Source organism: Plectropomus leopardus, chromosome 13 (genome assembly GCF_026936395.1).
Source record: "Plectropomus leopardus strain MGB_pleo_1.0 chromosome 13, ASM2693639v1, whole genome shotgun sequence".
Lineage (NCBI taxonomy): Eukaryota > Metazoa > Chordata > Actinopteri > Perciformes > Serranidae > Plectropomus > Plectropomus leopardus.
The window spans coordinates 9,439,473-9,467,027 of NC_142188.1; the positions used below are offsets into that span (position 1 = coordinate 9,439,473).

The 27,555-nt window shown below is 39.5% G+C and overlaps 1 protein-coding gene across 3 annotated transcripts in view; it reads right to left on the reverse strand.

Annotated features, from left to right (window-relative positions):
- The window catches only part of LOC121954911 (inactive phospholipase D5), a 70,033-nt gene that overhangs the window by 2,622 nt on the left and 39,856 nt on the right, over positions 1 to 27,555 (reverse strand). For all 3 annotated transcript variants that reach the window (XM_042502654.2, XM_088086975.1, XM_088086974.1), the window contains 6 exons: positions 14,391 to 14,527; positions 6,783 to 6,969; positions 4,879 to 4,987; positions 4,467 to 4,594; positions 2,131 to 2,328; positions 87 to 223 (listed from right to left, as the gene is read on the reverse strand). In XM_042502654.2, the coding sequence (XP_042358588.1) occupies positions 87 to 223; positions 2,131 to 2,328; positions 4,467 to 4,594; positions 4,879 to 4,987; positions 6,783 to 6,969; positions 14,391 to 14,527 (896 nt within the window). The remainder of the gene's footprint in view (positions 1 to 86; positions 224 to 2,130; positions 2,329 to 4,466; positions 4,595 to 4,878; positions 4,988 to 6,782; positions 6,970 to 14,390; positions 14,528 to 27,555) is intronic.

Below are 27,555 nucleotides of genomic sequence, written 5' to 3' on the forward strand. Positions count from 1 at the left end.
ACCAAAGCAGATCCGAGCTTTTGATGATAAATGCTGTCGAATCATTCCAAAGAAAGCAACTCCAACAGCAGCACCGAGGTTCTAACCTTTGAGCGCTGCGGCTGAGGAGTGGCAGGTAATCGATGATGGAAATATATATGAAATGACGGGCTTCCTGGATGACTCTGGAGATGGCTTCAAGATCACTGCTACGATCTTTGGGGATGAAAACATCTGGGGAGCTCTGTTGTCAGAGGAGGAAAGACAGTTAGGAAGTGTCGTGTTACGTGATGATGCACAAACACTGACTGTGTGCTCCTCTATGAAACAAGATGGTCCCATAAAAGATGATTATAGCATTTCCTGACCAGCTGTTTCTTTCCAAAGTGACTCAGAAAGGAATCTTAATATGCAGATTTACCATAATGATTGTTATCAGCACTGCTATGATCATAACAACCAACTCTCATCACCTTTAGTGAGAACCTAAATGACCATTAGGATTTAATTGTATTTCATTGTTTTATATATGTGTGTGTGTGTGTGCGTGTGTGCGTGTGTGTGCGTGCATGTCTTACCAAGCCTAGAAGTTTTAATATTCTGCTGACAGACACATGTGAATGTTTAACTGTGAATTTCTGCTTTGAGCTTTTTGTGTAGATATTAACAGCAGTCAGAAGGCATGTTTCTAGATGTTATTCGTAAATATGTATTATTTTATTCTCAGTATATTTCATATATATATTTTTTTTATATATTTCTAGATTTAATCTACATCACTCTATATAGACAGCAGTTAACTTTAACACATTTTACACTTTACGTGTGATCAAAAATTGATATTTAATATGTGAATTAATAAAAAAGGTGACCAAACATTGACTTTTGCCCACTATGTTTATACATTTATGATGTCAAGTGGTCAAATCCCCTCATACAATTATCTTGGAGTTTCTGAGATGGTTTTTTTCTGACATGGGAGGCTGTTCATATGAATAGTGGGCAAGTCTTTATTCTGAATATTCTGAGGTCACACATATGCAGCATTAGATAACCCTCATATTTACATTTTTTCGGTTGCAGGCCTAACCATTCAGAGACAGAGGCAGAACCATCCAAATAGGTGAGTACACTTGCTTTTTCAGGGGGATTTGGGGTATCTGATGGGCTACAGTGCCCCCTGTTTAAAAGGTTGTCGTTATTGCGGAGTCAGGTCACCACTGAGCTTCTGTTTCATTGTGTGTTTGTACTTTTGTGGGTAAACTGTGTGTGCAGCTGTAACTGGCCAGTTTTCGGGACATGGTGTTGTTTGTTGATATGTATTGCTGCTCTGTTGTCTCTTGTTTTCTATAATCTCTTGTCTATATGAAGAGGAGAGTGGTTGTAGTGACTCATGAGGTTATCGTACTAAAAATGCCTGAAAAGGTCTGCCGTCATTTCAGGAGGACAGTCAAATGTTAATCTCCTCTACTCTTAGGGTCTTGTTGTCACATTTCAGAACTTTTTCACAGCACTATTCATACTTGTGGTAACTTTCCCTTTGACCTTTGTACTTTGCAAATACAAAATTCTAGGTAACACATTCCCACTGTAAAATCCAACGCATAGATGGTATTTTATATGTACGCCAAAATTGTGTGTGTGTATATCTAAGTGCGTGTGTATGTGTGTGTGTGTGTGGTAACTAAGGAGCCAAAGGGACTGTCATAATAGCCTGCACTAGAGCCCATGGTTACTAATTTACGCCATTGCCTCATGTGTTTTACCCTGGTTTGGAGTCTGGTTTCACTCATCTGAGCAGAGTTAGTAATCAGCCCTTGTGTGTTTAAAGCCCTGCTTGACTCTGTTTGGATTTATGGACTTTGTTTCTTGTGTGATTTCCTTGATCTGATTTTTCTGCCTTCGCTGACTGCATTCATGATGCCTGATCTCCTAAAGATTTGTATTTGATAAACTGGTAGTTGCTGTTTTTCCCTGCAACTGAGTCCCAGTTTCATACTAAATCTTTGCACGTTCATGTTTGGTAATATCACATATAGATGCCTATTTTCAACCTGAGCTGAGGTTGAATCATTTAGAGTAACTCAGCACACCCGTGTGGGTGTGTAGAGCCTTTAAGTAAGTTCAATTAACGCCATAGCTGTCACTTACAGAGACGTAGGCCTGAGCCTTTGTGCTGTTGAGAGTGAGCTCCAGCGGTGCGTCTCTGTTGAAGAGGGCAAAGAGGCGCTTGGACCAGAAGGAGGGGATGAAGTCTTTATACTGGAGCCCCCAGTAGAGGCTGAACACTCTGTGGAGGTCCAGAGCCAGACAGCTGCAGTCGTACACCAACACGCCCAGCTCCTTTCTCTGGAGAGCAAACACAGTCTCTGTTAGACCACAATCAGCGTGGACACAGAGAGCCCGCACTAACATCAACATCTTTGTCATCGTCAACAAAAATCTCCATCAAAATCAGAGTTCCTTTTTTTTTAGTAATCTTGACCTGTCTGATGTTACTCCTTAAACACTTTTATATTTATACATCCATGCATCTACACACATGCACACACACAGACACACACACACACACACACACAGCAAATCTCCAATGGCAGCAGGGTTTGAGAAGACACTACAGTGCTTCTCCCTGTTCTCATTTTTTTCTTTGCTCTCTGCTGCATGTTTCTTTCAAAGAGGCACTTTTCAATTTCAGCTTCTCAGCTTGTACCTCCTAAATTGCCGTCTCTTTCTCTCTGTCACTCTGCACATTCTTTCTCTTCCTTCGCAGTGTTTACATGAGCAAAGTATTCACTGAAAACTTATTGACACAGCCTATCCTATTCAATCTCCCTCAAAACACCTCTACACTCACAGTGCCCCTTATATCTTGGGGTTTCTATAGATAAAGCAGCCTAAAAAATGGGTCCACACTTTAATGAACCGTGCAAGAGTCTCAGCTTTGAGGGTGAAGATGAAAGAATGGCCACTTTCTATTCTGGGATGCCACCTCACCTTGTAAGCCCCCACCAAACACCCATACAAATCTGTTCCTTTCAATACATGACTTTTGAAGACACTGACATGAAACTCATGCAAAAAAATAATCTCACTATCTGTATGAATGTGATCTGATAGGTGTGATCTGATGCAATGATTTGCAAATCCTTTTCAACAGTGATGAAAATAAATATTAAGCATTTTTTCATTACACTTATTCTAATGCAGCTATTCAATTGAAATTTAAACCAGACATTGGTATTAACTTAATAAAACCACACTGATAAATAAATCTTAACATTTCAATCCATTAAATTAATGTTCAAAAAGGCTTTTGCTTGCAATGCCAACTTTCTGAATGAAGTAATGAATCTCTCATAGTGTTTAGATGTGATTTTGGCTCATTCTTCTACACATGCTGTCTTTGAATCTGAAAAAATTTTGGGGGCCCACTCACGAATCTTCATGAAAAAAAACCTTTAAACTTCAACATTGAGTGTCCGCAGTTCTCAAACACTTTGAGTGTTGTTTAACAAAGCTGTGGTGACAGAGTGTTAACAAGCTGTCCTAACTTTTTTAAATGTGTTTCAGGCTTTAAATTCAGTAAGTAAATATATCAACAAAAATCAATTCAGCAATCTAACAACTGTGATCATTCGGCACCTGTAAACTTTTTTCGTTTTAAAATTTTGAGTGATTCAAAGTAAAGGACTTGCATATTGGTAATAAATATCTAAAGTCTGCAGATGTTTCCAATTTAATTAACACTGACATTATCTTTATTTCAGATGATGCAATTTTCAGGAGGGACACCCTTTTGCATAAGAGGGCTGTGTACTTCAAATAAAATGAATCCAAGCCAGCAAACCACTATCAAAGCCTTTTACATTAGGGGATTACAGCTCGTAAATAAATACAAATCCCATGAAAATCCACTGGATACAAAATGACAACAGCGGGTGTCAGACGTGATTTGTAATCACAGGCAGATCATTAGGAAATGGACCCTGGGGCACAGATATGCAAAAAGTCCAAACACCTCTCCCCGATAAGAGCAATGCACACAGAGACGGGGTAGTTTTGACCTTTTTGTTGTAGTTTTGCGTCTCTGTTGCTGTTATGCTTCTTTTTTATGGTTTTGTGTCTCTTTTAGGGAATATTGTGTCTTTTTGTGGTTGTTTTGCACATTTTTTGTAGCTATTTGTGTCTCTTTGCAGTTCCTTTGCATCTCATTATGGACTTTTTGTGTCTCTTCGGGGTCTTGTCCTGGCTGATACCTGTTAATCTGCAAGACATTTTGCACAAGAAGGACAGGGGGCCTTGACACTTCGCTCAGGGGCCCAGAATTATAGCCTGATGAGGCTTCAATAACCTATACTTTGCAGAATTTGTGTTAAAATGCAGCTTCAGACTTGATGAGATTACAATGTTGTATTTTCTGCCCCAACCTCTGTTTTTGTGTGATTATGCATTTGTTTGTGTGTGATGTGTGGTGGGTCTTGTGGTACTGTGGCCAGGGATCTCCAGTCCATGCTAGCGCTGCCGATGTAGATATGTCTCCTGTCGACCACCCAGAAGGATGAGAGGAGGTGGCCTTTGGTCAGCGCTGTTGTGTTCACATAGTGGACTTCAGCATCTGGGAATGGAGAGAGAGAAACAGACACAGAGATCAGATAAAAGACAAAAAGACAGACAAGGAGAGATGGAAATTAAGAAAGTTACATGTGAAACAACGACAAGGATTAAGACAGATTAAAACAGGATCAACAAGAAAATAAAACAGAAAAACAAATGAAGGAAAAGATGTAAAGAATGAAAGAGCTGAGCAGGACAAATAGGCAGAGTGAAGAGTCAACAGAGAGAGCTGAGCTGCATGTTTGAACACAGACACACAGAATTTATAATACAGTGAGAGCTGACAGTGTTTGGCGAGCATCCCGAGCTCAGTGGAGTCGATTGGTCCGCTGGAGATCTTCAGCTGGATCCCTTTAGCTTTCAGCCCCTGCAGCCTGGACAGCAGTGCTCTGCCCTGCAGGAAAAAACACATCACAAAACACCTGCTGTCACCGAAAATTCATGCATTGTGTATTCAGAGAAGATTCTTGTGTATTGCATAGATTTTCTTTAATATTGTGACACCATCAAGAGTTATTGATGAGCTGTCGTGATTTCTATGCCTGTTTGTGGTAACAAAACATGTTTTTAAATTAACTGAAGTTTGCAATAAACAGACATGCAGTGCACTTGCCTTCTACAAGAGCATCTCCATCTCCACTTTTTGTAACTTTGCCTTTACAGTGTATTAAATTTTCCAGTCCAGCCTCCCTCTCAGTGAGGTGTCTCTTTTTTGGCAGCTTTTTAGCAGAGAGCTGGAGGCTGAAAGGCCATTAGCTCTCCTCTGGCCCGAGGCTTTGGAGAGGAGCTATTATTTTCCAATCAGCAGCCTCAGGCTTTCATTAGTCTTCCTGATATACTCTATTCTATTCAATTCCCTCCATGCAACTGTCAATAACACCACATCCTGTTCAAATCCAAAATGAATAGTTCACTTCAAGCAGCCTGAAAAGAGTCTGGACTTGTGTTTTACCAGAAAGTACAATTCTACAGAGACAGTTATAGATTTGCCGCTCTGCTGGTCACTTTCGTCAGGCACTTGTATCATACTGTCATTTGGTCTACTTTGACTTTATTGTCTAATTTGGCTGAAGCAGAGACAATTTCGCCTCTAATGTCCTTTCAAGATATGATAAATATCAGATGTAGCAGATGTGCACTCTGCTTAATGACCTGAGGACGTGGATGTAACATCAAATAGCCACAATGTTGAACAGCTAATGTGAAAAAAGCAAATCAACTCTTCTGTCACACCTTCACGCCCACGTCAGGCAATTACTACACCTATAAACTAAAACAAAACAAACAAATAAACTAACAAACAAAAACTTCACTTACGAGCAAACCAGCAGCGTTACAAAGGAGAGGTATTAAGTTTGGGGCTCTTATTTGAAAGTTGTTGCAGTTCTACCAAAGAATGATTTTGCAGCAAATCTTCTCCAGTGGATTTGTTTAAGTAACTGTTAAAATGTAAAATTATCCAAAATGTCATGATATAAACATAGATTAGTGAGAAGTCCAAAATATGGTCACAAATTAGGGTAGTTGTTTGGCCACCAGACATAGGTTTTGTTTAAACATGGGAGACACATAAATGAAATGGAAGGTTTGGAGGGGTTTCCACCAGAAAACTTTGCACATCAAACACTAAATAACTTGCAATCTGGTGAATTTATGTACACTTATTTCTGCTTTTATCTGCATCCGTTTATGTTTTGAATGTCTTCATTCTTGTCAAAATAGATAGTTTCATGTATTGTTTAGGTAGGTGACAAATGCATATAATAAATATTAAGGGGAGCGTGTCCCTTGCATCCCCCCCAACATCTACACTTATTCTATGACATCATCTCAGGTCTCCGAAGACTTATCTTGTGACCCTGTGGGAGTGGCCCGACCCCTATGTTTGGTACTGGCTGTGTTTAGTTTAGCAGCCCCAGATCCACCAGCTACAACAGTAAAATGCTCCAATATGCTTTGGTGTATCATTAACAAAATTATAATGTAATGATCATAATGTCAATAACTAAATGGGCCATTTTTCTGCAGAGCGAACACTTTTAATTTGATACTTTTATACATTTCTCAAAGTAGGCTACTTCTCCCTCCGCGAGGAGGAGACAGCAAAGAGGTAAAAAAAAAGACATAAAATTTGAATAAGCGCACAAACTTCTTCAGGGTCAAATCTCTGTAGGCTTGCTGGTTTGTACCTGTCTGGCAGCAGGCTGGAAGCTGGATTCATAATCAGACGAGTTGAGGAGCCACAGTGGGGAAACTATCTCCACGACCCGGATAGCTCGGTCCAGTAAGCTGTACAGCCCCACTGAGAGAGGGAGGTGTGAAGTACCATTGTCTAAGAAGGAGATGTCATCCGGGATGTTCTCCACAAGCACTACTCTGTGGAAAAATAAACAGAGAAAGAACGAGTAAAGAACAAACACAGTGAAATTTAGAAAGAGCATCATTAGGATGAGCCACAGAGACATGGTAATGAAAAAAAAAAGCTAAGGAAATCATGTTCTTTCACAAAGCAATTATCTGTTTGCATTAGCGGCAGAATTATTATGAGTCTCGGTGCCACTGATATGAGGTTATACTCTGCTAACAAATTAGCGAACAGCACCTTTCCTCTGGACCATTGGCTTAATGAGAGTTATCAAGTTTTCTACACCACACATGCCTTTAGATTCCATTAAGCATCATTAAATCTGGTGCAGGTTGCCTCTGGCTGGGGAATAATTGAAGGCTGATGTGGAGATTTGTCAGCAATGCAGATTCAATTACACCTAGTCAGGGAAAAGTGACTCATTTTTTTTTCTGTATTCTTGTTGGTTTCTCATAAACACTACTCCCTGCACGTTCACATGGTGCATTGTAATGTCATCATCAGCAGTCTGGTGTAGTCTAATATACTGGAGTTGCAGCAGGCATCATTAATTCATATGCAGAGGCAATATCAATCCACTGTTTGACAGGTTCAGTGAATTGCATGAAATATTCTTGAGATTATCTGCTTAAGATTCAGTGCAGTTGGGTGTCATAAAGCTGTACAACTGAGCTGAACGCTACATGATGTGGAACATGTTCTCAGCGATAATTGTTTTGCATTGTAATGTTATATATCACCGTGAATATCCCTGCGCTTTCTGCCAGGGTGTAATGTCAAGTTATCTGGCTAACCATGACTCTCAGCTCTCCCTAATGTATCTCCAGTTCCCATTTTACCCCAGTGGACTGCCTGAAAGCGACAGGAGCATTAGCACTGGAGTCAACAGATTGAATTAGCCGTGGCTGCCCTAGATCTGCAGCCACACAGAACCAAGCTATTATCAAGCTCCAGCGCTCACCACATTCCCTCTGTATCCTGCTTAGACTTCGATTTCTGCCAGGCAGATGTTATAAGAGAAATATAAATGAGAAGAGGTTGTTCAGTGGGGGTGAACTTGGATATTTATTCTGCTGCACCTGCATGGTCGATTACATTTCTGGATAAAACACTTTTCATGAAACTAGTAGAACCATTTCTGCACTCAATTCTGTGTGAGGGGATGGATTTTATATAAAATGCCATATTAAATATACTGCAGATTAGTTTAGCTGTTCAATAGGTGCCTTGTATAACAAATCTATTCTGTGCTCATTGCTGATTCATAACTTCCACTCGCTACAAAAACCAAAACAACAAGCTGAAAAACACAAAAACACGACATTAAGCTGAGGAGAGCTATTGAATCGGGTGACAAATCTCTGTAGGTCTGTCACTACAAGCAGTGCCTCTCTTCTCAAAGTTGTTTTACCTTTGAGTAGTGCAAATTTGAAATTAGCTTGTGCATTAGTGTAGGATGTTTTTGATGTGGTTGTGTTTTGATTTGTTCCTTGTTCATCATTTGTTTGATAACATTTATTCTCGGTAAAGATGCATACAAGGTTTAAAACTGTAGCAAAAGTGCAAGTGTTGGTAAGTGTTTGTTGGTACGTTTTTGGAATGTAGTGGGTGATGTTTTCATCATATTTTCATGTAAATTATCTGTTTCCCCTCTTTTTGACTTGTGATTTTATTTTATGAAAGATATACTTTAAAATTTTTCTTTTATTTCAAATTTCTGTTTGTAAAACACAGTGGAGTCTGTGCTGTCCGACTCCCTAGTGACGGCTTTGTAATGCCAAATGGATCTTAGAGCACAGGATAGAGGCCCCTCAGAGCACAGGGTTGGCTAAAATGTGACAGCTCGGGGTCTATCAAGTGGCTGTACTCAAGGGCGTGCTGGTGAGAGCATGTGCTGCAGGTGATAATGTACTGGCATCACAGTGAGAGGACAGTTGCCAGCCCGCAGCTTGAAAATATATTCTGAGCTAAAGTAAAGCCCAGTCAGGTTTTGGAAAGTAGCCAAGGGTCAAACTGTAGGACTCGTACCCTCTGTGATAATGACATGCTGATTTCTCCTCAAGAAAATGACCATCAATTTGTAAAAGGGACAGTTCACCCCGAAGTTAAAAAACACATATTTTTCCACTTACCTAAGTGTTATTTATCAATCTAGGTGCCCGATTACTCAAGATAGTCCACAGATCCTGTTGTGAGCAGCTTCATGTTGGAAACATTTTTTAACTGAACCACTCCTGCCAACCAAATCAATGCATTGACTGACACCTGACTTTGATTTTTTGATTGGTTTATCCACATTACGTGATATGGATTGGGGATAACCATGCCCAAATCAACGCAGCTTCTGGAAACTGTAAAAAAATAAAAAAAAAAAAGTCACCCAGAGAGTCAAAAATTGTCCCAGTGTACTGCATCTCATACTGCAGCTAATGGGCCCCTCAGTGCGTCAGTGTCTGATGCCAAGGGCAACAGGCCAAGTGTTGATATTTGATGAGTTGGGACTGAGACCGAGCTGGATTTCTGGAGAGAGACATTGCTGTTATTAACTATAAGCTGTGTGCCATCTAGCTCAGTTATATTTCAGAGAAGGCAGACGTCTCTATCTCTAACACTCTGCAGCTCATACCAAAACAATTTTGTTCATTAATAGCGCTACAGGTAAGAGGAAAAATATGTAGTTTGAGCCAATCACAAGTGAAGTTGGCTCATATGTTGCTGAGTTTGGATATTCTTCCATCTGTCAGCCACAGAGCTTGAGGACTCGACACAGAGTGAGTAAAATGAAAAAAAAAAGTGTGACAAGGCACGAAGAAACCAGCAAGCTGTAATGAAATTATAGAAAAGATTAACGTGTATATCACACAGCGTAGAGTCTTCTCCTTTGTTCTATATAGACAGCAAAAACTAGGACGGCAACAGTAAACACCTCACAATGACAAAAGACGAAGAAGGAGACTGATGGAAAACAGACTGAAGAGGAGGGGTGGTGATCTTATTTTAAAAGAAATCCTCTCAGTTCACCATAATGGCTGCAAGGTGTGATGAATGGTGGTTCTAAGTATTTTAAACAGGCTTTGGTATTAAAAGTGGAGGAAGCAGGGAGGCAGCCGTCTCTGGCTGCAAGTGATTCATCGATTTATTCAGTCTCTGATGTCCAGTGTTGGTCCCCCTCCATTGTAACCCATCTGCACACTCCTGGGTGTGATTCATCCCCAGCAGCCAATACCTAAGTGGTGTAAACTTCACTGTGTGTGTATGTGAGTGTGTGTGTGCATACATGAGACAGCGAGGCAGAGAAAGAGAGAGAGTGTATCCGGATATAAAATCCCTCACTCTCTGAATGATAATGAATCTTCACCGTGCAGTAGGTAAGAGCAGCTGGATCAGAATGATAAACTCTCCCTCCTGATGTTTTATTCCAGAAAGCAGAGCATATTTCACTCCATTATAGAGCTGTCAGGGCCGAGACAACTTCACATGTTTAACAAACTGCAAACATCACAATGACATGTTAAGTATGCCAATTAAACATGCAGGTGCTTGTGTGCCAGCTGTAGCACACTTAGAGTAACAGCATGTGCCAGTGTCAGCCCCTGACTCCTGATATAAATTATCCACCCTCTCGTGTGCTGCCCTCAGTGTACAGCAGCGAGGACATTAATATGGATATCACAGGAGCTGCTGCTGCACCGCTCCCTGCATGCTGTGTCTTTTTAAAGGTAAATGTCAAGTACAATGTTTCATCTGGCTCAACCAGAACACTGTTGTCATGGTAAGCACACTTAGTATGTAAATTTTAATCAATTATCTGGAGCTTGAGCCACTTAATGAAATGTTTCTTTCACTGTGATCTTCTGTGTTATATGCTAATTAATGTAGACTGCAAGTTTATTGCATTGGTCTGTCTGTCTGTCACAACTGTTCTCCCAGGTGTTTCCTGACATTTTGACTCACAGCCAATAATTTGCTGCGACTAATGAGACTGGTTAAGCTCACTATAGGCTGCTGTATTCCATGTTGTTCCACAAACTGGTTGTTTATTCTTGGAGCCGCCAAGCCAGCTTTGCTCCAGTCAGTTTATTTAATAGTTTTTTTCTTGGCCAGTTTGGTATTTCTGTGGGTTGTTCAGTTGTTTTTCTCAAGCTGGTCTTATTTTGTGTTGGCTGCAGCACAGATCTGTAAATGGAGTTCATGAGGCACGAAATTGTGCATGCTCTGTGCATTTGAGCCAGTTGAAACAGCTCTTTTTTAAGTTCAAACCCATGTATAAAAAGTGGACATAGCCTTTTTTTTTCCTTAGGCAATGTGAGGGTCTAAGGCCAGAGGGATGTTGTATGCTGTAAAGCCCTCTGAGGCAAACTGTGTTTTGTGATAATTGGCTTTATAAATAACATTGACTTGACTTGACTTGACTTAAGCATGCATTCTTTCGTGAAGCCAGCAGGGGCGACTCTGGTCGCAAAAAGAAATCGGATTGTATAGAAGTCTGTGAGAAAATGACCCTATGTCTCTCATGATTTAATGCCTCAGTAAACATTTTGCTAATGAATTTATGGTCTTAATAATTAGATTCATGTCTTCTGTAACACAGAGTGATTCTCAGTTTTGTAAAAAATGGCTCCATGTACAGTAGAATAGACGATAAAACAGGGTATACTTTAGGGTATCGCTATCTTGCAAATGACAAGTGGATGACCTGTCAGTCAGGATGGAGCAATGTGTATCCATGGCACTTTGTATATTTAAATAGTTGTGAACTTGTTTTGGGAGGTTGTGTCGTCTTGGAACTTCGATTCTCTCACAGTGTGTTTCCAGTTCATAAAAGTTAACTGTAACATTTTCTTTGCCTAAAAATGTAAAAATATACCCAACTGAATCGGCTGTTTTAAGCTCGTTTTTTGTTGACTTAGCATGTCAAGGTGGCTCCGTTCATTACTTTGCTTATGGTTCAAACTTATTCTAAGGTTATAATGTTGGTGTCCACTAAGTGGCTGCAGAAAATAAGTGGATGTGAGTCTGGTTGTTTCTGCCCTTCCATGAGGCAACTATAGATCAATACTAACCTGCTTATCATCCATCTGACACCAGGATACATCAGTCATTTGAATGCTATCAGATAAGAGGATACCACTTTGCTCCCACACCCAAACAACATGTTTTACTGCAATCATAGCTCATAATTTTCATCCTCATAGGGAAAGTATAAATCAAATTGAATTAAATTATGAGTTTGTACTGTCAGAGAAAGAGTGAAGAAATTATGGTCATCTAGTATCTGCATCAGTTGTTTTTTTTAATGGAGATGCAAAAATGCAGCAAGCCATCTCAGGTCTCCTGTTCCTGAATCCAGACATTAGCATTGTTCATTATGCAGACAGAAATAGATTAAAGGGAAATCTACATAACAAAACAACCAGCTGCGTGTTACATATCTGAATTACAACATTACAAACAACAAAAAGCTGCTGACTCATTATTTGGGCTGCTAAAAGGCCCAGAAAGAAAACCAAGGCAGGATAAAAGGATCAGTCTGCTGTATTTAGATTATTAAGAAGAAACAGTCATGAATTTCATTTGTAAGTTATTCTCTGGATAATTTTCAGAGTGAATTCTGTCTGAAAGAGACTTGCATTTTCTTTGATTAATTACAAGCACCTTTAGAAATTTAGGGGAGTGTGAGCAAGCCTCAGTGCACCTCATTATAAATGTGTCAGTTTTGCAGTAATCCATCACTTTTCCTATTGTGTACTGCAGCTCGCTTTGAGCAAAACACTTTATGAAATCATCAATTATGTTACATTTGTGCATGTTATAGATCTTTCATATGATGCATGACACTGTAAAACTTTGTCATTAAACTTATGGGATATAAATACCAACGCATGGCTGTAAAAATGACAGCACGCATTTCTGAAATTTGAGCTAAGTTCGGAACTGACAACACCGTCACACAGCCACGAACAGCTGATGAATAGGTTCATCTCTGACTCATTCTGACCCCAAATCTATCTTGTTATCCAATTCTTCCTCTCTCTCTTCATCTGGTTCACCCCCCATCCCTTCCTCAGTTTTGTATTCATCTCTCATCTCTCGAAACTTTAGCCGTCCTTCAGAGCAGGAGGGAAGCCCAATTCAGCTTTTCATGTTTGGATTACATGTTCAGCCTTAAGTGGAAGAGAGGGATGTCTGATAGTGCTCTCTGAAAGGTTGTTAAATGGCTGATTTGGGGAAGAGGAGGGAGCGACTGGATGGACACACATAAAGAAAGAGAGAGAGAGCGAGGGAAGTAATTCAAGGCTGAATGGTAAATTGGATGATAAGAGTCTAATGGAGGGGAACCATGTAGGAAGTGGAAAGCAGGGAGTGCTGTATCAGAGAAAATGACTGCTGATCAGCTAGTTTCACTCCGGACCGCCGGGTCATACTGCAGTGGTTACCGGGCTTTTTTTCTGGGGATCCATATTCTTAAACAGACTAAAGAAAGTTATTAAAGTCTGGTTTAAACTTTAAGAAGAGCCTGGTAATCATTTCATGGCAGCGGGGGAGGCTACAATAGGATCAGATTTTTTAATGTATTGGTTTACTTGGCCTGCACCATTTTTTTTCACTTTGAGAGAGCAGTATATAGTACTCCCTCTGAATTACTGCAAGTAATGCTGTGGGGCCTGCAGCCTCTACACTGCAGTTTTCTATCCTTTGCCAGTGGCTTAAACCTGCTGGATTGCAATGTGTCTCAGCCTGGGATTGATTTATGGTCTGAAACTGGAGCTAAAAAAAAAAAAAATCAGAATTTCTGGCAATGGTAACTGGCTGAATGAATAAACAGCCTAAAGCCTCATTCCCACTACACAAAAAAACACTAACATTTGGCTTTTTAATTCAATGGTAATGCATATGATCTGCATTCACACCCAGGTCTAATGACTCTGCAGTAGACACGGGTTTTTATCGCCTCCGGCTTCGATCTGCATTGATGGGAACACGACACCTGTGTAAATGCGCTAATTTCAGTTCCTTAACTGGCAGGATGCAATGCCGCACTGTGTGTAATTACTGTCCGTCTCCTCCTAAGCAGCGCTAAAACAGTGATCCAAATACATCTGCACTGAGTTTGCAAAAGAGGCTGAATAAGTAACTGAAAGAGAAGAAACCACTGAAAAGCTTTCAAAGACTTCTGTTCCTGCTGCTGTCTACTGTTTACCTGTTCTCCGGGCTGGTATGTGACGTCACAAGTACACACCAACAAAAGAACCCCCAAACACAAACAAAAGCTGACAGAAAGGCAGACTCGTGTACTCAAATTGGGCCTCCTGGTTTGAATTTCATGTCTCAGTAACGGCCACTAAGATCGTAACCTATGACGAGTATATCATACCTATTTGACGAGTATACAAGTCAAACACGTGTGTGTTTGTGGTTCTGCAGCTCTCACCTGCAGTTCCTGCTACAGTTCTCCTCCGTGATCCCGTCTTCGTCTTCGCCCCAAATGTCCACCGCTGAGAAAATCAACGCCACCAGCACGGCGAAGCAGCACACCAAGGCAAAGATCACAATGCACTTCTGCTGAGACTGCAAGAGAGAGAACAAGAACAACATTGATTTGCACGCTGTGTTTTCCACTCTTCATCACTACTGTAAAAACAAGGCCAAAGTGCCCCAACCTTGGCTCCCATTAACTGGCTGCTCCAGGCTGACACAACTTCTGATTTAATGCACAGCTCAGCAGGTTATAAGATGATATAGAGGGGAAATTAACACAACATGTCAGGTCTACATATGACCTTGCAAGTTCAGGGTTTCATATGAAGAACATGAGGCAGAAATGAGGAGAAGAAAGGAAAAGAGGGAAGAAAGAGTACAGAGAAAGGAGAGAGAAGAAAGCGAAAACAAAGCTATCGATTGAAACAAACATTAACATTAGAGATTTGGATAAAGTCCAAATGATCCCATATGGTCGAGAAGGAGATAAGGGTCAGCTGTCAGCATCTATAAGAGCGATGAGGACGAAGGGGAGACTAATTCACAGCTGTTACTCATCCAACAGCTCGCTTCAGTCCATCTGCTTATAGAGTACAAGGCCTACAAGAACTGTTTTTCGCTAATGAAATGCAAAACCTTTGTGTTTTATAATTATGAGTGAAATATTAAGCTAAGCTTTTCACTGAAAATTGAAAATAAACCAGTGATTTCTGTCCACCAGTAACACAAAATATTTTATTGTCGCCTGTTTAATATATTTCTTTATTGTCCATCTTACAGTGGTCGTTTAAAGGACAGTATAAAAAAACTCGTTCAAAGTGAGATTTTAATCACATTATAAAGGGGGTAAGTGCTACCATAACTCTGCTGTTGTTCATAAAAACTGTCAGGTTTTAAAGGTCACTCTCCAAAGAAGTTTCTGTAGCTTGCAGCTTCATTTAACCCTCTGAAACCTGAGCAAAAACATGGGAAGATGACAATGAGCAAAAAAAGAAGAAATTACCCCAAAAAAGAGCAATTAATGAAATGAAATTAAAAAAATAATAAAAAAGTGCAAGAAAATTGCCTGAAGATTAGAAAAAGAAGAAGGAAGAAGAAAATCAAAAAACAAAGGAATTACCTGAAAAAAATGAAAGATACATTTAGATATTTAATTTTCTTAGTTATAAATACAGTTTTAATACAGTAAAAAAAATTCTAAAACTACTAATTACTTGCAGTTTCAGTAATATTTCTTCAACTTGCTTATTTCTTTTTCCCCCCACTTTTTTCTCTCCCTCTTTTTTTAATTTACAGTAAAGACTAGACATAATAAAAGCTACAACATAAGAACAGACTTAGGCACATATAGATAGAACAAACAAAACAAAACATAAAAAATACCAGCAATAGCACTGATCTCATTCAGTGAGATATATAAATGATGGTCCTTAACATACTTATTCAGTTATATTAGTTACGCCCATCCTTACAACTCTTAACCATTCTTCTGTCAGGTATGCTGTTATTGGGGACCAGCCCCTAAGAAAAACCTCCAGAGTATCTCTTTGCACATGTGATAATCTCTCCAGAGGTAATATAGACAAAAGCTTTATGTACCTCATCGTGATATCAGGGGGCTCTTCATCTAACCATTTTTGTAAAATTTCAAGGTGCGCAGCATATAAAGTAATTCTAAGACTGTACCTGAAACTATGTTCACAGCTGAAGTCTAATCTCGTTTTTGAAAGAAATAAATCCAGTTTCCTCAGGGTTCAAAGGGTTAAGAAATGTACAAATTCAGTATCACAAACTCATGTCAGTCGGCACAAATACTGCACAAAAAAAGCTATTTTGTATTGACGACCAATTATACAGTATGAAAAGAAATACAATATTTGTAAATCGTCAGTCAACAGTTCTTCTGGGGAAGAAATTACTCTGTGGAGAAAAAAAAGGGGAACCATCCATTATTGTTGACAGGAGGTGGGAAAGTGTTTCTGCTTTTTACTGAGATTATTTCCCAGGGGACTGGATGGCAAAGACAGCTAAGAATTGTGTTTAAGTCTCTAGCGTTATCTCATGAAAACAAACACTGAACGAAATATTTTAAAAATTACAGCTGGAGGCTACGGAAGATAAATGAAACTGGCCTTTTATTTTATTTTTTTGCATTTGCAGTTTAAAATTTGCCAACTGTGAATATATATAGTAGTTACTGGCTTCCTGCTTTATATCTGGTTTATATATTTGGTTTCATAAAGCTACGATTTGTGTTTAATTTGACAGCATATGATACATAGCACTGTAACACATGTGACTTCTGCAGGTTGCTCTTGTTTCACCTTCATGTCATTGACTCTGCGTGACACTGTCTGACCTGCAACGTCAGCTTGGGTCATTTACAAGGTTGTGGTGCTCTGGTGGTGATGAGATGATTACGCAAGCTTAAAAAGTGAGAGTGAGAGTACTTTCTTCTGGAAATTCATTTAAGTACTTTTTTTTGCCTGATAAATTTTGAAGGCAGTTTATTTGATGGCAGCAAATATGTTCATTGGCAATATCTTGTAATCCAAAAATGTTATATTATTTTGCCAAACCAGAGGTCTGGGACCCTTTTTTTGGGGAAGATTTTGATATTTAAATGTTAATTTAGTAAATGTCATATCTTCAAGTCAGTGTTGACCTTTTGATGATTTAATCAAGACCAAAAATTTTCTCTAACCTTAAAGGTACAGTCACCCCAACACTCAGCATCTCTCACCAAAACAATTTAGGTTGATAAACAGCACTACAGGTAAGATGACAAATATATATTTTTGGTGTGAACTGCCCCTTTAACTGTTTTTAGTGCCCAAACTTAACCATAAAAATATTAATTCTGCTGTAGTTGCGATGAGCAGATTAAAGGGAAAACCAGTTCATTTCACAGTTCATAAAAACAAACTTTAGGCAGCATTATGGTCCTAAAATGCCAATGAATCATTGTACATAAAGTCTTGTGAAATAAGATTGTTTTCAAAGTATGCGGTTCATTTTGACTTGTCATAACAGGAAAGACAGAGGTGTAATTAATAACACTAATTATGGCTCTAAGCCATGTTAGTGGGCCAGCATGCGTTAATACCAGGGCACACAAATGGAAATCATTCATTATTATTGTTATTAAATGTTGCTATGACATGTCAAAATGTCTGCAGAGGTTTATGTAAACACCTGTGTTTGGGAATTGAGACCTGTTTATTGATTACTACTTGATACTGTAGTCATTATGATACTACACTCATCAGTGGTGTAAAGATAGAAGCTTTCATATTGTTATAGGAATATAAACAGCGTATCATTATCTATCACTGTCATATAATGATTAATTTTTTTATATTACATTACATACTGGAGTGAGTTTCAACAACACATACAGTAGGTGTATCTACAGCAGCCTCACTCATGCATTCATCATAGTGAGATGCCGATGTGCAATAGATTTGACCCAGTTATTGGAAACGCCCCAACTATTTGTAAAATAATAACAAATGCACCCTGATCCCTTTGAAAGCTGCCATAAGAGCCAGAACTAATTATCCTTGAACACAACAGATCATTAGCACAGTCAGCAAGACTCCACACATTACCCTCGGAGACACATCGCATACACACCATCAACCTCTGAGAGCCGCACCAACACAAAGCTCGGGTTATTTTATTGTGTTTATTGTAGCTAAAGACATTCATGCCTCTAGCTTCCCACGTGGGAATTCAATTAATCTGCCAGCCAGTCAATGGAGAGTCCCTGACGGAGCACAAGGGACACTGGCAGGGATATTTAGCTTCACACTCTCATCCTCACAAAACAATCTGTCTGAGCTGATGTCTGATGTGGGAATAGTATTTTCTGTGTCTTGGCAGCGCTGCAGGGTGGAATATTATAATCTTTATGTGCAACCAGCATCTGATCAAACAACTCATTCACCTTCAGTCCTCCATAACTGAGTGACAACAGCACGGAGGTTAAAGGACTGACCTCCTGATCAGAGGGCAACAGACCTGATGGAAAAAATGTAGGTGAAGGAAAAAAATAAATTAATCTCTGCGTCTGAACACCAAAGAACCCGAGGCGCTAACAAAAGCATACTCAGCAAACACTCACAGGGTAAATGGAGGGTAAATCAAATCTGTCATTCATCCCTGCTTTGTACACTGGATATACTGCAAAAAAGGCAAAGTACAGATGAAGGTCTACCTGCATGCTTCTCATATTTCCAGTGTTTACCAGCGTTTGCATTCACATGTGGTCAGATATGTGCATCATGGCAGAGATATAAAGAGGGCAGACTCAAAGTGTGCACTGGGGATGGTGTTACCCGACACTGAGTACAGCTAGGGATCAATACACCTACAATTACAGGAAGTAGTCTGCCTCACAGTTACTGTTTACAAAGACTGCTTAAATAGTCACACAGAGAGGAAAGTTAAGGCCACCTGCATGTTTGTATTGAAGTGTCTGCAGTTATTTGGAAATTATGAAAAACGGCAGTGTGCTCAATTCCAACAGGAGAGGTGCACAGTTGTCTATCTATCTATCTATCTATTTGGTTCAGTAACATGTGGACAGTCTAGAGGAAGCTAGCAGAGGGCCAACCATTAGCCACTTGGCTGCACTTGCTCTATGGGCCCCACAGTGGAAGATTCAGGCCATTTCCTACTGTGGAAATTCAGCTTTTTAGGCGTGAATGTGAGCATGATTGGTTGTCTGTATGTGTCAGCCCTGTGTTAGTCAGGTGACATGTCAAGGGTGTACCCCGTCTCTCAGCTCCCTGCAACCCTAACAGGATAAGCAGTTTTTAAAATGAATGAATAATAAGCTAACTCTTCGTCAGATGATTGGGTTCTTAGATTGCATGTTGGCCAATGCATTCTGCCTCTGCAAACAAGAACATTTCCAATACCAAAATCTTTGCATTCATATGGAGATATCTGTTTAAAGAACCATTACTGAAGTAATAACCCTAAACATCTGATTACGGATCATCTCTTTTTCTTGGCCAACATATGCAAACTCCTGTGTATATTTTTATGTGCCGGCACTATTTTTCCTGTTTACAGTTACAGTTAATTACAGCAGCGTGTGCTGGGAAATTCCAGTCCTCTACTAGTGGCAAATATAGCCTTGAATGACTTGCAAAAAAGGAGTCATAAATAACATGATTTAGTAAGATTGCTCGCCCGGCTGTATTAAAAAGCTCTCCAGAGTCCATCTAAAAAAGGCTGTGTGAGGCGGATGGCACGGTGCCACGGAAAAACAAGTATACACTCACTGTCTCTCACGCAGACAGAAGTTAAGGCCAGGCTAGAGGAGGTGGATGTTTATATCCTCAGATCAGAGGCAGAACTTTTAAACAATGGTCGACTCACTGCCAAACCTCTAAGTTGTTTTAAGTATGCCCTTTGCCATCTGTTGAACAACTGGCACCTTTTACTCAATTACAAGTGAGATGGAAAACTTAAGAGTTTATGAACTGTGTGGTGATCATCTGAAGCATGCTCTATATTTCTTATGTCCCAGTTTGTTGTGCTGCTCTGTCACCATATAGCGTGCTGAAGCAAAGCAGAAGGAAACATTGCATTGAGCTGATGGTTCGTGAGCACCATGCAGAAGTCATATGGCCCCTGCGGCTTTGGAAGCACATTTAAGGAAATCTTGAGCGCGCCTACAGAGAGGCAAAATGAGTTTCTTCACAGTTCTGCCAGAGAAAAGTGTCAGGGGCCCAATTATCCTCTTATGAGCATTTCCTCTTTGTCAAGACATGGTGAGAACAAGGAGCCGTGCTGCTCAGAGGGAAAGAGAAGTTAACACCAACATCACAACAGAAGTCTAGGAGAACTATGAGCAACATATCCTGGTTTAATTGGTCTTATGAGCGCTGCTCGGGGTGCTGCAGATGTTATGTCACCACGAGCCTGGTGACAGGATGAGTTTTACTGGCATTTGAAGAGGCAATCTTGTTTCTCATGCAGCCAGTTTCCATCCATGTACACAAGTTTATGGAAAGGAGAAAAGAGAGAAAGAGTAAGAGGAACAAAATAGGGGGGTGAAGGCTACTAAAGCCTTTGTCTTTGTGTTGAATGGAGGTTGGGTTAGTATAAACAAAACTGGGCCTCATGCAAGAAAGTAGGGGTTGATAGATTATCGGCCTGGCTGATTAGTGGGGCCAATATTTGGCATTTTGCTGATTATTTGTAATGGCGTTTTATTTTAATGATTGCTGCTAAAAATGATTGATTAAAAAGTGCAAAGAAAGTGTGAGCATGGGAGGAGCTTTAGGGGGGACCTTAGGGGGATATCTTTATTTATTATTTTTTTGTTTAATTTTTCACTTGACTTTATAAAAAAAGTTGCTGAGAACTTTCTGTGTTTGATGTTGAAAAGTTCAGTTTTGCTTAAACATTTGCGAAAGGCATTCAAGGTTCACGTTGGCTTTTGTTATATTCCAAATTCTAAATACTGACAGAAAGATTTTCATTTTAAATGTAAATGGATATTCATTCCAAATGTTGGTTATAAGTCTCTATCGATATGCGCCCTGAAAAACCGATATTGGTTGACCCATACAAGAAGCAATATACAAACAAATTTTTTCTTATTTTTGCTCATATCCACGATTTCTTCTGATTTTGTTAGTATTCCTTGATTTTTTGGGATTTTTCAGTGTTTTCTTAATTTTGCTTCACTAGAAAGTTTTACGAGTGGTCGAGAGCGCTCTTACCAAGATAAGACAAAAACATCTCATCCTGAATCTCCCATGGGTGTCTAATCTGGTGACTGAGAAGGCCATATCATATAATTCACATCATCGTCCTACTCATTAAACCATTTAGGAACTCTCATGCTGGATGACATCCCCTTATTTGTTTGTCCTTCAATTTGCTGTTTGTCTTGATGTACATCACCAGACTTCCTCCTTTGCTCCTGTCATAGTTACTACGGCTAATAGAGGTCGCTGCCCAACAAGAAATGTAACGTTTCTTGGTTGAAAGTCTGGTTTGTTGTGGGCTGAATGTCCTGCAGCACATTATTTATAACTGTTGATATTATTAGTCAGTGTAACTCCAAAAATCAAAATGAACACCAGCTCCTTTGTATGGAGATCACTATTCTGTCTTCTATCTGGACACCTGAGATGTTGAGTGTATATTGGTAAACCTCTGTTGCTGTTTCCTTTTCTTCCCTCTCTCTATCACCATTTTCACCTACTTATTGCATCCATACGGTTTAATCACATTTGTGATGAGCAAAGTGCCCTGAGTGAAACTAAAGTCATGTTTTTCTGTTTTTGCCTCATCCTGCAAGGAGAGGCAGATGGTTCACACAGCTGCTGGAAACCTGAAGACAACTAATCACGCTAATAGTGACAGCAAGCCAACGATGCATCTAAAAGTGTATCGGTGACACTCGCACACAGACACAAAGATGCATGTGGGATTACAGCCATGATAAGAATTTGCAGGGCTCAAACCTTTCCTCACCTTGCTGATAGGTGTGGAAACACTTCATGAATTGTTGATGAGCTTTGTGGTGTGAAGGTGATAGATGTGCGACAGAGAAGGACGCCCTAGTGCAGATTATTTTACATCCTACAAATGGGCTGAAGAATAAAAACAATCAGATTATGATCGTTGGCAGATAAAGTTGCCTAATTTGACAAGTTTAATATGTGCACTGTTTAATTAATATTCCTCTGTCGCATTTGATTCCTACAAATGACCATTGAAGAGGTGTCACTGATGACTAATCTTATTATATTTGGCTGAGCATGTGTGTTTGTGTGTGTGTTTGTGTGTGTTTTCAGTATTAGCAGCCGAACAAGAAGTGAACAGACAGTAAAGACTTTAAAGGAAGCACTAATCTTACGGATACCGAGACAAACGCAGATGATGCGATGTCACAGTAAGATATTTCTGGCATAACTACAATCATCTTTTGATGGAGAAAACCTTTCATCTGTCCAGAACATCAGCAGCAGGTGTCAGATTATGGTGTCAGCCCATCAGTATCAAAGAACAATGTTTTCTTTACAAGCTCTCTCTCTTTTTTTATTTCTTGCAGAGTTAAATGGTCATGCAGGGAGACGTTAATCTTACAAAAAGCATCTCTACCAACAGTAAATCTAATCAGAACTCAATGCAATAAAGCTACAAGACATCTTGATAAGGGTGTGGTTTCAGTCAAGTGCCACAGTGCACATATACCGTGTACCATGAGCTGCAGTATCTTTTATCTGACTATGCTCGGGACTCTTTTGTGTGCTATCCACATTTCCTGTCTCTCTCTTCACTGTCAGCTGTCATATAAAGGCAAAAATGTGCTATACCTGATTTTTCTATTTTGTTCTTGGATGATTCCCATAAACAGTTTGGCTTTGTACTTGATGCACAGGGGTTAATGTCAGTCTACTCTGTCAGATACCTACGTCGTAGTTTTTGATTGATAGTTCAGTGTTGGATTTCACCTGTTGATAGCACCACAGCAACAGTAGACAGATGTATTATATACTAGCAGGCCATATTACATTCTTTCATTTGCTTTGCAACATAGGCTACAGAGTGACAGTGGGCTGAGCACGTCCTTATAAAGCTGAAAATTAACCCAGGTAACTTCTATTGTGTCCTGACTCGATCACAGACTATTTCTGTGCAATATTTATACTTTTATTGTAACAGAGGGCAGAAGAGTGTGACACAATGAACAGATGGTTTACAGTTAAATTGGCACAGATGGGTGTGACTGAAAAAGGGAAAGATTACTGAGTCTCTCTGCAACTGTTTTTAAATTCAAATTAAAAACATTATTGTTCTGAAGTGCTTTTGACTAAATGTTTTTAAAACCCAGGGCAATAATTTCATAGTATCTTTATTCTGATTTTATTTTTATTTTTTTAAAATGTCTTTAACTGGCGATTCCAGAAGTTCCCAGATCCATTCTTCATGTATATTTACAATGCATCTATATTTACAGTCACCCTGAGTGTCTTTACTCTAATTTTACTATGTTGGTCTATTCTGCTTACATGGCATCTATTGCATATCTGTCCATCCTGTGAGAGGGAACCCTCCTATGTCAGGTTTCTTCTCAAAATTTTTACAGGAGGGCTGGGATTTCTTTCAGACTGTAAATCCCTTGAGACAAATTTGTACTTAAAATTGACTTGACTATCTCTGTGGCTGTCGTAGACCCGATGTGTACTGTTGTTACAATCTTAATGAGGTGCAATAGGTCAACTATAACATAGCCCAAGGGTAAAATCCCATTACACTTAAGCCAAATGAATACTTGAGTCAATAAAGCTTCCACAATGTGCAAATTCAAGCATGTGTTTGCTGTTTTGGTGCAGTCTCTGGAGGATGCTGCAGATGTACAAAGTTTACTGATAGAGACACTGATGCAGTGTTTGAAAATGGAGAAATCATTATTATAATGATACACACTATTACACTACACTAAAATCAAAAATTACAACGACCCCATCATACCAAATTTAAGAAGTAATGATACTTAAGAGGAAAGCTGAACTCTAAATGCTCTCTACATCATACAGGAGAGCAGCTGCAGACATTCAATGTGCTGAATTGTTTTTAGAGATAGAGGCATACGTTAAGCCTTCAGTGAAGTGCTACTTTTGCTTATTATCATCTGGACACTGTCTTAGGCCCTAGATACACTGTTTTTTGTATCTACAGAATAATATGTACTTTTGGGTGATGTTTAATGTTCACACTGCTTCTGATCTTTACCAGCTGTACACAGTCTGCTCCACACAGAAAAAAAGCTCTTTTATGGTTATTCATCTGGAGGTGTCATCACTCTATTCCACATGTCTCTTCTTCACAGCAGGGATCTGGAGGTTGCAGAGGAAGAGAATGACGAAACACACTCTCACACACTACACATTCGCACCTCAAAGCTGCCTGCAGTCTCGGCTTCTGCAAGATTTACCATTTTATCACAATCAATCAACACTGATTTTACATGAATGTGACATGACTAAACGAGGTGAATCTGAAGACAATATACAGAGCCTCAAAGTTGATAAATGTGCCAAATTTGAAGCTTTTACAGTGTTAGCTAGCATTTTTCAATCATAAAAATGTAAAATTACATTTGAAAGTTGAAATGCTTTTTTCCTTTTTTGTATAGAGAATAGTTTTGTGTTTTTGTCACTGCTTTGTTGTCATCAATATGTAAATGTAAGGGCTGAAAACTTTGGATGTTAGAGATGTAAAGGTGAGGGAGCAAGTGTGTAAGCATTCAGGTAAAAAAAAATATTCAGGTGCCAAAAATATACTTCACTGCAGGACACAAAGGAGGTCTGTGCACTGTTCAGCTACAATTAAATAATTTATTTCTCTTTGGAAGAGACAAGAGACAAGACTCATGACAAAGTGCCCCTACACACACACACACACAGAGAGAGAGAGAGAGAGAGAGAGAGAGAGAGAGAGAGAGAGAGAGAGAGAGAGAGAGAGAAACCAACCACCATAAAGCTTTAAACTTTATCTTCAGACTTCCTCACCAGTAAAACCAACTGTACAGCATCTAATGCTGAGCCCACATCTCTGGGTTCAAGGCCACTGCCGCCACAACAGCATTCACTGTTGATCCGATTGATCAAGCAGTTGTCCCTTAATGACATGAGCTGAGTCTGGTCTGGACTCTAATAAATGTCAGTGTATCGTTTTTTTTCCATCTTGCAGAATGTTAAATGTTCAATAAAAAAAGCAACCACCAAACTAAATTAGAATTACACAGTGCTATCCTATATTTACGTCTATATACACACACAGGTAACATATGTGTGCGTGTGTGTGTGTCTGTGTGTGCGTGCAGTGTATCTACATTTGATTCCCCCAGGTGCAGAATGAGTGACAGTAAGAGAGCAGTATCAGACAGTGTGCTGTCACAGTGTCTAAACGAATGCTGAACAGGCAGTTTTCTTTGTGTGTGTCTGTTTGTGTGTCTCGATGCTCGGAGCAAAATGCTGGGAACGCAGTTCATTTCCAATAAACTGTCGGGCTGCTCTCTCTCTCTCTCACTTGCTTGCCCTCTCTCTTTAGCTCTGTGTAATGAGTCGAGCCAGATTTCATAAAGGTATGCTCGTCATTATACTGTGTTTACTGCTGGAGTCGGTGTCTGTGTCCTGTCTCTTATTTCTATTTCTGTCTCTGTTTCTCCTCTATCTTTTCTATGTATTCACTCTATTCTTATCAATATCCCAGTAACACTAACAAAAAGAGAGCAAGCAAAAATAACGATAAGGTGCCTGTTCAGTTTATTTAGTCAGTGGCGACTGGACAACATTAATGGAGGAGTGGATTAATGCATGTCTGACAATTTATGACTTATTAGCTTTGTGTTGAATATGGATTCCACTCTCATATCTGTATGTAAATATTATTGCTACAAAGTCTGCTGCTGTTACATCCTCGATCTGTCTCTGTCCCTCTCTTCAGACACATATCCACTTTCCTGTGCCACCTCAGTTATTCTTTACCTGTCCACCAGGTGCCCTCACACTTTTCTCCTGCATTCACTCCCACCTCATCACCCTCACCTGAGCCTCCCCTCCCACCTGCAACTCATTTCATTCCCTCTTTAGCCCTATACCAGCCTCTTTTCTGCTGTCAGTTCCACTTTTGTCAAAGATTTTCTAGTGTCTGTAATGTGTGGATTCATCTAGGACTTTTCTGCATCTGCCACTTTGGATTTATTTGGCTGGTTGGACTACTTCCTCCTGGTTTTAACCTTCACCTGCCTTGTGACTGTAAGTTTTTGCACCTTCTTCTTTAAGACACTGCCTTTGTCTACATTTGTGTCCTTACCTGTTACCTGCTTTCATTCAACCATGACAATATTCTACTACCAGCAGCTAGTTAGCTGAGCTAACTTGGCATGAAAACTAGAAACCTGACTCAGAGCTTGATAATTTGATGTTTTATACTAAGGTGGCTGTGTGGATGAAGACTAGGATGGGTTAAAAAGAGACCCATCTTCATCAGGTGTCATAAGTCCTTTTTACTGTCTGTGATCAAGGTGACACTGACATTTCATTCCAGGCTGTGGGGAGATGATTGTCCCTGGGACATTCATCAAAGCTGAAATGAAATATGAGATGTTGAAAGATATTAAGTCGGCCACTTTAATAAGCAAGCATTCATATAGTCACATGGTCATATATAGAGAACATAAAATTGTTGAACATAATAGTCACAGTGTTTGCACACTTTGAAAATGAAAGACTGAGTCAACAAACAGAATAAAACATGTTGGTCACTCTGCTCTTGCTGAGTATGCACACAGCTGATTGACACATAAAGCAGCACAGTCTGACAGGAGGGAGGCAGCTGCAGTGGACTTAATAACTAAAATGAATGACACTGGTGCAAAACAGAATGTGCATTTGTGAATTTCTGAGTTTGCTTTTTTTTATGTGCAAAGTATGAATATGTGTATGAGTTATAGCCAGCTCACTGTACAGTTTTTGGAAAGCTTGTGTTGTAAGGAGGAAACCCAATATGAGGAGAGTGTCTCAGCTTTTCTTTCCTATGTCAGTGTGCATCAATCATGCAGCATCACAGCCTTGTTCACATTCAAGAGTGATATCAGAACTGATATAAATTGAGTTAAAAGCATATGAGGATATGATCAGAGTTGCTGACTGTTGTGCGAGAGATGTCTTGCACAGGGTAGAGTGGTATAATTAGACTTATGTTGACATCAAATAAAGCATTAACTCTTGTAAACACTGAATTATTTGTTTGGATAGTGGATAATATTGCAAACTTATGTTTAGGCTTGGATATGTATATTAGAGCTTTATGGGCTAAAAAGCATTGTGTGTTCAGACAGATTGCAGTGCAAATGGCTGCATACAGGGTATTTTATAGCTTATCACTGTGACATGTAAACACTTATGTGTATTTGGGATTTGGTATCATCTTATCTCAAATATGTTTTGCACAGCCAATTTAGGTTTATTTTTTGCTCAAACTGGGATTTGGCACTTTATTCTGAGCCTGTGAGTACAAACAAGAATAATTCTTTGGTACAGTATTTCAGTGACTTTTTCATGTGTACCATGGAAAGT